Source organism: Ranitomeya imitator, chromosome 2 (genome assembly GCF_032444005.1).
Source record: "Ranitomeya imitator isolate aRanImi1 chromosome 2, aRanImi1.pri, whole genome shotgun sequence".
NCBI lineage: Eukaryota > Metazoa > Chordata > Amphibia > Anura > Dendrobatidae > Ranitomeya > Ranitomeya imitator.
In genome coordinates this window covers 483,566,071-483,581,090 of record NC_091283.1, presented here as the reverse complement: position 1 = coordinate 483,581,090, position 15,020 = coordinate 483,566,071, and the positions used below count along the sequence as shown (strand labels likewise).

Genomic DNA, 15,020 nt, shown 5'->3' with positions numbered 1-15,020 from the left:
TATTACCATTGAGTCTATCGTACAGATGACCGAACACATGACATGGACTCAGGGAAGGTTATTGTTGCCTTAAACGTAACTGGCACAATGCGAACCTTCAGGTGCTGCCGGTCGCAGGTGCCCTACGATTGTTCCAACCCCAGGTTGCTTAAATAATAGTGCCAGCTCCTGAAGACCCCATAATAAGTCGGATGTACATTACTACATTATGTGCTCCTTTTCCTTCTACTGTAGAGGTAAAAGCTATTCACTGTATGACTTCATTTTCTGATTGTATCAATATAAGGTAAAACTATATTATCATCTGATTCTCGTGAGTGTTTTACATCAACACTTATGGTCAAAAAACCACACCTGCCCCAAGCCCACCAACAGTACATGTAAACAGATGCATTTACTCACGCAGCTGTCTGCTTAATCCATGTGCTGGAAACTAGAGTTGAAGAACTATAAAGTGACTATACTTTCAGTTTCTGTAGGAGGGTCACTGAAGCCTGCCAGTAACAGGGCCTCCCTCTTCCATGCTCGCCTGTCTCCTCCTCTCCAGCCCCCCTTCGCTGCACCTCTCCTCTTTTCCCGTTACTCCTCACCCCACCTAACTCTTCTGGCTTTCCTTTTGCTCCCACCCCTCTATCCTGTTCTCCTATTCTTATATTTAGCGGAGTTGCTTCTGCTGCTTTTTCTTATCATAATTGTTTTAATATTATTTTCTTTAGTTTTGCATTTTATAGTACAAATCCAGTATCCTATCTGTTACCATCTTTTCAGTTAGCCATTAAAAGGTATCAACCACTGAGGACTCTCGATTCGAAATATAGTACAAATCTGACAGTTTCTCCATTTACGCACAAAAAAAAAGTGAAAAGGCTAAAGTGAAGAACGTAAAAGATCCCACAGGGTCATTGGGTTGTTAAATCATTTCTTTGGCTACAGGGGCAACTCTGAAAGATGACTTCAAATTAGGAAACTATGCTTACCATTGAGGGAGACCACTGCATTGCCATGATCCCCTCTATGGCAGAATTGTTGGGGCTCTGCACAATCCCATCTTGCGCGTATATCCAAGATGGGACTGATGTGTTGCTTGCTGTAGGTAAAAGACCTGACCAAGGAGGGAAAAATCCATATTTGTTTCTATTGTGTCATCTTTATACAGAGTATCCATTTTTTTGCCGTTTTTGTAACATCATTTTTTAAAGTGGTGTCAGATCTGAAGCTTCAAAAAGTCCAGATTAAATAACGTAATGGAGATAGTGCAACAGATCTAGCTAGATGCAGTTTTAGTTTACCATCCGGAAGGGTGACATGAAGAAGTTAAGTGAGTGCTTATACTACGCCTTTCACTGCCTCCCGCCCCCTCTCTCTGCCTCCTAGGCGAAGAGCTGCAGTTCTTGAAAAAAAATACATATTTTCTGCTATTCTGGAAAGTGTATCTGTGTGATAAACAGGAAGCAGGAGGCAGAGAAGCGCTACGTAAAGTGGCATCACCTGAATCGGATTTTCGCACCCCAGAAGACACCTTCATGAAGCTGTATCTACTTTTAGGAAGATTGAGAAGTTATTGGACGCTCCCGATTCCTGAAGAGGTGCACGTTTCCTCATGAATCTGGAGCATCTGACCAGTGGCGTGCACCTCCACGTTCTCCGCCAGAAATCTTCCTCAAGTCCCTGACTGGCGTAAGATTTCTATCGTAAGGAATGCCACAGTACGCCATGAAATAGACAAGCTGTACCATCATGCCCATGTCACATCTCGCTTTGCCCCTTGTATGAGGAGCTGGGAAAAACTAGAGTGAAAATGCCAAAAGTCGCTAAATTTTTGAGCAATTCAGAGTTGCGACAAAATTTTGTGACTTTTCAAAGCAATTTACCACATAATTCTGGCGAAATTGCTTCGATGAATCAGGGCGAAATTTTTCTAACTCGGTCAATTTGATGTTGGTACTGTACCACTGATGGTTGGATCTATAATCTTCTGCCCCATCAGCTAGTATGGAGAGCATCAGCAAAGTGTGACTCATGTTCTGATGGACTCGGCTCTACCAAGTATTACACAGTCACCCTCTTGATTAGGCAACATTTGCATATGCTAACTACTTCCCCTTAACAGTTGACCTCCCAAAGGGATACATGTAGACGGAATCTGTACAAAATTTGTGATACCTCATCTGAGATCTGTAGGGGCAAAGACCCTGATTCCAGCATCATATCACTTACTTTACTGGTGTTTCAGTTTTGATTAAAAACTGTTTTCTCTGCTTCAGATCTAGCAGTTCTCTGAATGCTGAGCTCACTATAAGCCCTCCGATAATGCTGATTGACAGATTTCTGTGTAGAATGTGCATAGGCAGAAAGTTGGCAATCAGTATTGGGAGCGTGTTCGTACTTCATGGCAGCAGGTTTTCCATTGCCCTAGTAATAATCTTCTGCTGATAAAACACTGATTTGATCAAATCTACACTAAACAGCCTAGTAAGTGACACATCGCTGGAATCGTCATCTCTGCCTCTACATTATGCTGCTATCAGATTAGGTAGCAAAATCCTGGTGACAGATTCTGTTTAAGTAGTAGAGGAACAATGGACACAAGCTAACTATACTAAACCAATGCTGGGTGTTAGGTGAAGAATGCTATTAAGTTTGGATGTTTAGTTTTGTATCCCTGTACATGTACTCGTGTAACAGTATTCAGGATCCCTCCTCCTCCATCTCTTCTCGTTGCCAAGCGGTACGGAGATTAGTCAGCGAGACAGCAGGATATGTTTCATATGAGTAAGTAACACAGAATGCCTGGGCCCCTTACTGACCCGTCTTTTTTTCATTGAGGCTTTTTAATGAAAAACAGATCCCATCTTCCCTACACTCTATTCTAATGGCCATTTAAAGTGGTGAATTAAATCTAAAAAGTAACAGCATGATATTGTGTAATATTCTGTACATCTTTACAAACTGAGTAAAAGGATCCTGGGAACATTTTAGAGACTTAGGCCACGTTCACATGTTCAGTATTTGGTCAGTATTTTACCTCAGTATTTGTAAGTCAAAACCAGGAGTGGGTGATAAATACAGAAGTGGTGACGTGTTTCTGCTACTTCTGCTACACTTTTCCTCTGACTGTTCCACTCCTGGTTTGGACTACACGTAACTGAGGTAAAACACTGGCCAAATACTGAACGTGTGAACGCGGCTTTAGGCCCCAATTCTTCATTATCTTTGCATAGATCTAGTGGTGACTCTTATGTTTGCACCTTAGTTTGTGCTTTTTTTAAGTTAACTTTACTTGGTTTCATCTGTTTCTTTCTATGTTCGGCATTATGGGTGATGTTTTCCATATCCAGATGTTTTAGTCTATTTCATCATTTGCAGCTTTTGAAAATGGTGCAAAATGTTTGCGCACTTGAACTCCGGTGCCCTACCACCGTACAAAATCTGTCTGATTTAATTTCTGCACAGACTAAACATTTTAATAGATTTCCAAGGCTTTATTTGCTTCTAAAAATGAACTAAAAACGTAAAGTAAAAATAGGCATGTTTGCGTAAAATTCACTAACCAGCTTGGGCCATCTTGAAAAATTTGGCCCAAAAAACGGCAACGAATACTTCACACAAGAGGGAAAAAAAAGTCACCCCTTATCCTCCTTATGATGAACTAGATTGTGGCCCGATTCTAACGCATCGGGTATTCTAGAATCTAGAATATGCATGTCCCCGTAGTATATGGACAATGATGATTCCAGAATTCGCGGCAGACTGTGCCCGTCGCTGATTGGTCGAGGCAACCTTTATGACATCATCGTCGCCATGGCAACCATTATGACATCATCGTCGCTGTGCCCGTTGCTGATTGGTCGAGGCAACCTTTATGACATCATCGTCGCCATGGCAACCATTATGACATCTACGTCGATACTGTGCTCGTTGCTGATTGGTCAAGGCCTGGCGGCCTCGACCAATCAGAGACGCGGGATGTCTACGTCCTTTATGACATCATCGTCGCTGTGCCGGTCGCTGATTCGTTGAGGCCTGGCGGCCTCGACCAATTAGAGACGCGGGATTTCTACGTCGATGCTGTGCCCGTCGCTGATTGGTCGAGGCCTGGCGGCCTCGACCAATCAGAGATGCGGGATTTCCAGGACAGAAAGACAGACAGACAGACAGACAGACAGACGGAAAAACCCTTAGACAATTATATATATAGATTAGGGCCTTAGAGACCTAAAAATGTCTTAGTTGTTACCGGTAAATCTTAACAAAATCTATACATGGCCTTAGTAGGGTATCTGGACATCATAGATATGGGTGTCTTCTGTGAGCCACAACAATGTAAAGCTGAAAGCCAATTTATGCTGTTTGATCCACGTTAATCAGAATCCGGTGTTGCCATTTCAGTAAAGTATGTTTTAGTCGGTCAGGTGACTACTTCCATGCTGTTCCCCATGACTGACATGTCTCTCACTTTGTATGTATAGAGAGCGACCTGTCAGTCTAACGGAGCAGGGCGAAGAGAAACTGCCGGGGACTGACCTCTGCATGGTCTTCGACCGAATTTTTACATGTATATATTTTCTTCCAGTTACTGTTTCTCTATTAATCTCACACCTTGCAGACAGTTGCAAGGAGTGCAGTGATAACTCCCAGAGTTTCTTATGCAAATTAGATTGCATACATTAATTACCTCTAACTAAATATGTCCATACCTATATGCTTATACAGGTACTATACAGATGATCAGGTTTTTAAATACATCAGATAGGGATTATATACATTAAGTAGGACTGCTCTATATGGGTATACCTTGACGATTGGTGGAGCAGCTTAGTATACATTTTTTTGCAAAAAAAACGTATCAACTAAATACCCTGTTTTTTCCATGTTTTGACTAGCACTTGCTTATTACTGTGATTTTTTTTTACAACAGAGTATTTTTGACCTCACTGTGCTCTTTTGTGTCTTCTATGAAGCAAGAAAAATGGATGATGGATGTGTAGATGTACAGGAAATATGATTATGGATGATTTAGCTTGAATTCTGACCCTGTTACATACAGATCTGTTGCCACCTCTGGAACATTAGTCATTGCCATCCAAATAGTTGTTGCCAAGAGGAATTGGTTGAGGGTCATGCTCACTGCCATGTAAGATGAAGTGGGTGACTAATATGCATATGAAGTTGTCCTTTGATACCACTCTAATGTATAACCATGGCCAATGCCACCTTGACCTCACGCAATCACATGAGTGGACTCGTCATTGCCTCCCACAGAAATACTATTTGCTTTAGGTTAGGTATTAGATGAATTCTATAAGTATTAAAGGGATTTTTCCATGAAAGACATCGGTTAGGTAGTAAATGTCTGATCACTGAAGTGGTCACCACTGCTATGGACACCACTGATAATAAGAACGATTATACAAGTGAATTATACTGGCTGGTAATTGCAAACTTTCACTCAGTATTATGATAATTTAGAAAACAATCCACTATAGACAGCTCTTACACCTAAAATATAGACCATTAAATGTGGAACAAGATGTCCTTATGGGAATGATCTTATAACCATGGGATGTGAGAAAGACTGCAAGCAAGAAGAGCAGAAATAGGGTTTTAACTGATTGCACAAAAAGCATTAAAAAAAATTATGCACGCTTACCTGGTGGTGTTGCAATTGCAACAAACATTACCCATGTACCAGCTGCTGCAGACCATGGGTCATCAGACCAGAGAAATACTGTGCAGATACGGAGTGGTTTTCACATGGATGAACTCAAGAGACGAATGAGTCAAAGCATTTCGAAGTTATCCAACTTCTTCCTTTGGTATGGTTATGTCCTGAGGAACAAGTTGGATAACTTTGAAGTGCGTTGACCTTGTCACCATTCAATATATATTGTATCCTGAAGTCCTTCACCTCTTGAGTTTTTCCACACAGCAACCATGGGATGGTGGCTCAATATGCATAAAAATTGCTGCGTGGCACTCCTCTATAGGTGGGTGCACAAATAGGATTCCACTCCACAATAATGTAAAAAATAGTTTCAGCTCTCCAAATAGATGCAAAGAAAATAAAAATGCATTATTTATACAGGATCATCCACTGTATGAAAGATTTGATGTTTTGGCCGATTACAAGGCCTTGATCAGAACAGTGGGACCTTCTCAAAAGTAAGGTCTAATGGTGCTGTGGTTAAGCACTACCATGCAGGGAATATGAAGTCCTTGTAATTACGGTGGCTCAATAGTTAGAGCTGCTGCTTTGCAGCGCCGGGGTCCTGGATTCAAGTCCTATCAAGGACAACATCTACAAGGAGTTTGTACTTTCTCCCCGTGGTTGTCTGGGTTTCCCCCTAGTTCTCTGGTTTCCTCACACACTCCACAGACATACGGATAGGGAGTTTAGATTGTGAGCCCCAATGGGCACAGTGCTTATAATGTCTGTAAAGCGCTGCGGAATTTGATGGTGCTATGTAACTGGACTCCAGAATATAAATTCCCATCATGTTTGGCTTCCTAAGCTTCTCAGGTTAATATATACACTGAAACTACGTAATAAACTGTCCAATTATTGTATGTTGCACATGTACACTGAGCTGCCATAACATTTGCACCACTTCCCCAATATTGTCTCGGTCCCTATCATGCTACCAAAAAAAGCTCTATGCACTCCACAAGATCTCTGAAGATGTGGTATCTGGCACAAAGTAGATCCTTTCAAGTGGTGGTTTGTGGCCTAATGGGACTTATATTTTCCTGCTCATACCATAGACACTAAATTTAATTAAAATTTGATGAATTTGGAGACAGAGTCGTTGTCTTGAGCTCTATGCCACATTTCAAAAAAATGTTATTGTACAGTTTTTGCAGCATGACAGGGGTCAATATCCCGCTAAAAGAGGCCACTGACGTTCAGAAATTCCTGTAGGGCAGTGGTGTGCAGCAATGTTTAGGTAGGTGGTACAAAATTCCATCCATGTGAAGGACCCAAGATTTCTCAGCAGAACATTCTTGAGTATCACACTTCCTTGGCCTCCTTTCTTTCTATGGTTTATATTGGTGCTATCTGTGATGAATATGCTCCTGACTATACACAATATGTGAAAAAGACTCTTTTATTGCTTCACGATCCAGTTCTGATGGCTCACATGAATATTGTGTATTCGGTGGTGGACAGTATAGGTACTCTGACCATTCTGTAGGTGTGCAAGTAAGCTGAAATGCATCAACACCTTGACTTCCATGCCAACATTTACAGCAATTGACAAAAATTTGTGCTGTATTATTTATTTTGTGGGATCAGACCAGCCTTAGCTCCCACAAGCTTGAATGATTCTGGGATAGTCATGATCCTGTTGCCAGTTATCCTTCCTTGGACCATTTTGGTAGGTAATAACCACTTTGTACTGGGAACACATCTTTCCTTGGACCATTTTGATATAACCACTGTGTCCTGGAAACACCCCACAAGACCTGTCATTTTGGTGATGACCCTTACGTCTAGTTATCAAATTTTGGTCCTTGTCAAACTCGCTTAGATCCGTACATTTGCCAATATTTCTTATCTATTTTGCCGCTTTCCTTTATCAACCAGTTAAAGAAAACTCAAACCTGCACTCTGATCAGTCACTATGTGTAATAGTACTAGTTTTATGCCTCCTGTGTTTTGTAAGTGTACCCTAGTGGCTTTCATGAAGGCCCTTGTACAGGTACCACTTGCATAGCATATACTGTAGGATATTTCTGGCAGAGCCAGACTTTGTAGACCTCTGCTCTGGAAGTATTGTTTGATAAGAACAATTACAGTTTGCTGTAACCATGATCACTGATAGCGTATCTGGTTTGGCGGTATGTACACGGAAGCAGGTGCCGTTGCAATTTTTTTTTTACAACGGTCAATAAACAAGTACAGTGACTTTACATGACAAAACAACTGATCATCCACACGTACTAATAAAAGGAAACTCTCCATGTAAGAGTGTGTTCACATTTAGCAGATTTGTTACATAATGGCTAATAGGCCATGGTCACACTTGCGTGTGCAATGCAAGAAACTCATGCGAGTCTCTTGCATCAATTCCCGGCACTGCCGCCGGCACTCGGGACCAGAGTCTGCGGCTGCATGTATTTCTAAGCAGCTGAACGCTCCGGTCCCGAGTGCCGGCGGCGGTACCGGGTATTGATGCGCGAGTTTCTCGCGTTGCACACGCAAGTGTGACCCCGGCCTTAGTCTCATACATGTGAACAGGGATACTACAGCAGCTGATGTATGGATTTATGTAACCCCCATTTAGATAATAATAATAATAATATTAATAATAATTAGTATTTCAGATGCATGGATCAATCACAAAAAAGTCTGACTTATCTGAACATACCCTTAGAAACAAACAAAAAGTTATATTTTATAAGGGAGCATACTGCTCAAGGAAGCAAGTGTTGGTATTTGTAAGAGCCCATGGGATCGGTGATATGGGGCCAGCTCAGTAGTGTATGTGAGAAATGAGCAAATCAATTTGCAGAACCATGGTCCATAGGCCTTGACACTGGATCATAACCGCCGGATGTGAGATCTGCGAACCACTACCTACCAGCCGGAATCCCCAACACCTCTTCTGATTAGTAGGCCTAACGTGACGTTGTACATGCATCAGGGTCCTACAAATTGATTTGATCATTTCTAGAGTTCATCTATGGGGATAAATGGAGTTAAAAGTGGCTTGCCAATGTATTGGCCTCTTGATATTAGATGGACACTAAGATACAGCCCTACACAGTTTTCGTCATCTAAAGGTTGACATATATTAAGGATGACATTTATCAAATTGTCAAGTTCTTAAGAATCACTTTGGAAATATCTTGATGCTGGGTTCACATGTTGCCTGCCCTGGGCCATGTTGTGCTGTACAGCCAAGAACTGCGCAAAAAATCTCTTTCAGTTTACTGTTAATTGCCACAGTTTTGTGGACAGTGCAGGTGAGGCACATAAAAATCATGTTTCCACTGTAGTTGCCACAGATCCACTGCGATTTGTGGTATATCACCTGCGTATTTACCACGCGGTTCTTGATCTTGCTGCACAGTACTACCCCAAGGGTACATCATGTGAATTCAATCTCAGTTCCATCCATTTCTATGGAAATTGGGTGGCCACCAAAAAGACCAACATTACAGCCCAATACAAGATGTCACCTTGTCTCTGTTGACTTTAACAAATCTGCCTAATTATGCAGAAATAGTTATGCTACCGATCACCACATATCCATATTTATGGCCCACCATATCTTTTTTACTAGTCTTCACGTCAAGTCATGGCTGGCAGTCCGACCTCTAAGATCGCCACTAATTCCAAGAAGGCATGCACCTTAATGCTTCAACGTATGTGACCGACAAGACACCTGAGTGCTTTACTACAATATACAATGATGGGGGATCATCACTCCATTCAAATGGGGGACTTCAGAGCCACGTTCTCAGGATCAGCAGGATCAGCGAGGGCCCCAGCCAGCAATCAGCAACTTATCACCTATCCTAGTAATGTGGTGATGGTGTGTTAACCCCTACAGGAGAAAGGTGATAACCACTATGGGGGCTTTACTGGATATCACTAAGCCAGAAACAGATAATCACTTTAAGGGTTCTCCAGGGAAAAAGGAAAAAAAAAGAAAGAAAATGTCATTATAACGAAATTCCTTAACAAGTTACATTTGTTTTGTCAAATGAGGTAATCACTGCATTACATAAAAGTGGCCACTGTGTTGTTACACAGGCTCAGGAGTGCACATATCATTGGTGCAATCAGGGGCCCAAGAGGTGGGGGGTGCATTTCCATATTCAAAGCAGGTGGAGATTTGCATTAATATGAACTATTGGGCTGCAAAGGGCCCTTATAATGTTCTTGCTCAGGGGCCCTCTTCTGTCTGTGTTCACCAGCGTACAGACTGCAACCTGTTCTACAATGTTACTGGGCCTGTTGCCTGTGAGCATGTGCAGTCGGAGGCCTCACTGCTGTGACCTGGAAGTAGCTGGTACAGGTCACAGCAGCGGCACTTCTTGCTGCACATGCTCACAGGCAACAGGTCCAGTAACATTACAGAACAGGTTTCTGTTGCAGCAAAACGTAAGCCATTCTTATATACTATAGCGATTTAGCTGCCGACACAAAATTAATATGATTTGCTAATTAAAGACATTTGGGAATTTAGCCATAATGACAATTTGTATTTTCTTTTTTCTTTTCCTGAGGAACCATTTTAAGGATTGAGTGCGTCATGTAAGGCTATAAGACACAATCCATTAATCAAATACATTAAAGCCATAAAGTGACAACAAAGTTGCTGAAATATCCTTCTGTCATAATAAATTCTACCCTAAGAATAGTTGCTGATGTTGATAGTACATATGCATCCACCATTGTCATTAGTAGCCTCAAATATTACTTTGTACATATAAAAATGCAGTTTTTTTGTTACTTTTTTAATTGCACATATAAGGCTATGATCACATTTTGCCTTTTTTTTAATGCAAATTTTAATGCACATTTTACAGTACCAGCAAAAGCTATGAGACTTCAGAAATCTCATGCACACACATTATTTTTTTTCCTGTTTGATTTGGAGAACTGCCAACTGCAGCATGTCACTTCTTTTAGCGTTTTTTCACCCACAGAAAACAATGAGTAAGTGCAATCACGCAACGAAAACCGCAGGTATCAAGTTTTGCTGCATTTTTGGTGCAAAAACCTTAAGGACATTACATCATCATTTGAGGGGGGGGGGGGGCAATAAACTTTATCAGCATGCACAAGAGACAACAAAAGCGCAGTAAAACCTGCCTTTTGTAACCAGCTTCTTTACTGTCACAAGATTTTTTGTCTGCTGAAAAAAAAAACACAGCGAAAAATGCAACGTGTGAACATAGCCTTAAAGTAAATCATGTACAAATCAGAAAAGAAAACATAGCGATGAAAAAGAAGAAGTGGCAACGAAAGCCATCGATCTCGTGTGTGTACAGGAAAGACGTGACTGGTATGTAGAGATCAGGTATACACACGCCAGCCCTAGACATGCACAGGCAGAAGTGATCTTTACGGGGTGAACACACAGATCACGGAGGTCACGCATTACCTGGTCTGTAAGAATAGGCTCATTATTCCAGTACCAGATTTCGGACAATTCTCGCTTGTTGGTGCATACGAGAACACGCTTTCAATCACGCACACCTACTCCGTACAAAGTCTCCTTGTAAACCCCAGTCGTTCTCCTCAAGCTCCAGACCTACAGTCACACCCCTTGGCCATACATAACCTCTACCCGCACTTACCAGCTTCTTTGTATTTGATGTCCTTGAGCTTGACACTTGCCTCTTCTTCACACTGTATGCATGCATCCAGCCTATACTCTCCACTTCCCACCCACTACCACGGATTGAGTTTTTTTTCCTTCTCCTTCCTCAGTCACAGCTCAGTCCTCCTCCTCCTCCTCCTCCACCACTTCTCATGTATGATGATCTCACTCTCCCCTGCCCTCAAGACCTTATTCTGCTCGCTGATTGGCCAACAGACTCATGGAATTTCCCGGCAAAGGCTAAGCTTCTGAGAAAAAGACAGTAGCCAATGAATCTGTAGGCTCTCTGCACTTTAGTGGTTAATTTAACACTTTAATACTTATTCAAAAAGTTTACGCTCCTAATAGGAGGCAACAACTTTTTAAGTTGTTTTTTTTTCCTACAGAATCAGAAAGATAAGCGTGCAGTTTTCGATGATGCAATAAATGTTCATAGCCTGTAAGCTTGTGAGCAGGGCCCTCACTCCTCCATGGTGAACCATGTGTTACTTTGTATTGTATTTATTGTCTGTACAGCAGGCATGTCAAACTCAGGGTACCCCGAGGGCCACATGAGTAACAAGAGGTTGTTGCGAGGGCCGCACACAGCAGCTAATGTCACACACGTATGTTAACAGCAGTCAATGAAAACAAGATATGAAGTAGTAATATGTAACAGCAACATATATTTGCAGTGCGCAACAGCAACTATTATATTCAACAAAAATACAGCAATTAAAAACTAAACATTTATTTGCTATCTTTTTTTTCAATCATTAGTGTTTTGTCCTGAGGCTTGACACCTCAGTCTGTGCACACTGCCAGGTGCGTGCATAACGTACAAACCCCATCCCAGAAGGTGCGCGCACACTGCCAGGTGCGTGCATAACGTACAAACCCCATCCCAGAAGGTGCGCGCACACTGCCAGGTGCGTGCATAACGTACAAACCCCATCCCAGAAGGTGCGCGCACACTGCCAGGTGCGTGCATAACGTACAAACCCCATCCCAGAAGGTGCGCGCACACTGCCAGGTGCGTGCATAACGTACAAACCCCATCCCAGAAGGTGCGCGCACACTGCCAGGTGCGTGCATAACGTACAAACCCCATCCCAGAAGGTGCGCGCACACTGCCAGGTGCGTGCATAACGTACAAACCCCATCCCAGAAGGTGCGCGCACACTGCCAGGTGCGTGCATAACGTACAAACCCCATCCCAGAAGGTGCGCGCACACTGCCAGGTGCGTGCATAACGTACAAACCCCATCCCAGAAGGTGCGCGCACACTGCCAGGTGCGTGCATAACGTACAAACCCCATCCCAGAAGGTGCGCGCACACTGCCAGGTGCGTGCATAACGTACAAACCCCATCCCAGAAGGTGCGCGCACACTGCCAGGTGCGTGCATAACGTACAAACCCCACCCCAGAAGGTGCGCGCACACTGCCAGGTGCGTGCATAACGTACAAACCCCACCCCAGAAGGTGCGCGCACACTGCCAGGTGCGTGCATAACGTACAAACCCCACCCCAGAAGGTGCGCGCACACTGCCAGGTGCGTGCATAACGTACAAACCCCACCCCAGAAGGTGCGCGCACACTGCCAGGTGCGTGCATAACGTACAAACCCCATCCCAGAAGGTGCGCGCACACTGCCAGGTGCGTGCATAACGTACAAACCCCATCCCAGAAGGTGCGCGCACACTGCCAGGTGCGTGCATAACGTACAAACCCCATCCCAGAAGGTGCGCGCACACTGCCAGGTGCGTGCATAACGTACAAACCCCATCCCAGAAGGTGCGCGCACACTGCCAGGTGCGTGCATAACGTACAAACCCCATCCCAGAAGGTGCGCGCACACTGCCAGGTGCGTGCATAACGTACAAACCCCACCCCAGAAGGTGCGCGCACACTGCCAGGTGCGTGCATAACGTACAAACCCCACCCCAGAAGGTGCGCGCACACTGCCAGGTGCGTGCATAACGTACAAACCCCACCCCAGAAGGTGCGCGCACACTGCCAGGTGCGTGCATAACGTACAAACCCCACCCCAGAAGGTGCGCGCACACTGCCAGGTGCGTGCATAACGTACAAACCCCACCCCAGAAGGTACGCGCACACTGCCAGGTGCGTGCATAACGTACAAACCCCACCCCAGAAGGTACGCGCACACTGCCAGGTGCGTGCATAACGTACAAACCCCACCCCAGAAGGTACGCGCACACTGCCAGGTGCGTGCATAACGTACAAACCCCACCCCAGGAGGTACGCGCACACTGCCAGGTGCGTGCATAACGTACAAACCCCACCCCAGGAGGTACGCGCACACTGCCAGGTGCGTGCATAACGTACAAACCCCACCCCAGGAGGTACGCGCACACTGCCAGGTGCGTGCATAACGTACAAACCCCACCCCAGGAGGTACGCGCACACTGCCAGGTGCGTGCATAACGTACAAACCCCACCCCAGGAGGTACGCGCACACTGCCAGGTGCGTGCATAACGTACAAACCCCACCCCAGGAGGTACGCGCACACTGCCAGGTGCGTGCATAACGTACAAACCCCACCCCAGGAGGTACGCGCACACTGCCAGGTGCGTGCATAACGTACAAACCCCACCCCAGGAGGTACGCGCACACTGCCAGGTGCGTGCATAACGTACAAACCCCACCCCAGGAGGTACGCGCACACTGCCAGGTGCGTGCATAACGTACAAACCCCACCCCAGGAGGTACGCGCACACTGCCAGGTGCGTGCATAACGTACAAACCCCACCCCAGGAGGTACGCGCACACTGCCAGGTGCGTGCATAACGTACAAACCCCACCCCAGGAGGTACGCGCACACTGCCAGGTGCGTGCATAACGTACAAACCCCACCCCAGGAGGTACGCGCACACTGCCAGGTGCGTGCATAACGTACAAACCCCACCCCAGGAGGTACGCGCACACTGCCAGGTGCGTGCATAACGTACAAACCCCACCCCAGGAGGTACGCGCACACTGCCAGGTGCGTGCATAACGTACAAACCCCACCCCAGGAGGTACGCGCACACTGCCAGGTGCGTGCATAACGTACAAACCCCACCCCAGGAGGTACGCGCACACTGCCAGGTGCGTGCATAACGTACAAACCCCACCCCAGGAGGTACGCGCACACTGCCAGGTGCGTGCATAACGTACAAACCCCACCCCAGGAGGTACGCGCACACTGCCAGGTGCGTGCATAACGTACAAACCCCACCCCAGGAGGTACGCGCACACTGCCAGGTGCGTGCATAACGTACAAACCCCACCCCAGGAGGTACGCGCACACTGCCAGGTGCGTGCATAACGTACAAACCCCACCCCAGGAGGTACGCGCACACTGCCAGGTGCGTGCATAACGTACAAACCCCACCCCAGGAGGTACGCGCACACTGCCAGGTGCGTGCATAACGTACAAACCCCACCCCAGGAGGTACGCGCACACTGCCAGGTGCGTGCATAACGTACAAACCCCACCCCAGGAGGTACGCGCACACTGCCAGGTGCGTGCATAACGTACAAACCCCATCCCAGGAGGTACGCGCACACTGCCAGGTGCGTGCATAACGTACAAACCCCATCCCAGGAGGTACGCGCACACTGCCAGGTGCGTGCATAACGTACAAACCCCATCCCAGGAGGTACGCGCACACTGCCAGGTGCGTGCATAACGTACAAA

General features: G+C 45.3%; 1 protein-coding gene across 2 annotated transcripts in view; it reads right to left on the bottom strand.

The window, feature by feature from the left end:
* The window catches only part of MAP3K14 (mitogen-activated protein kinase kinase kinase 14), a 44,394-nt gene extending 32,932 nt beyond the window's left edge, over positions 1–11,462 (bottom strand). The window contains exon 1 of one of the 2 annotated variants that reach the window (XM_069751371.1): positions 11,314–11,462. Coding sequence is in view for 1 of the 2 variants with exons in the window: in XM_069751370.1 (XP_069607471.1) it covers positions 11,118–11,140 (23 nt within the window). In the remaining variant the exon portion in view is untranslated. Of the gene's footprint in view, positions 1–11,117; positions 11,257–11,313 lie in introns of those variants that run through there. The other variant, XM_069751370.1, reaches the window with a different exon arrangement.
* Positions 11,463–15,020: the final 3,558 nt, after the last annotated feature.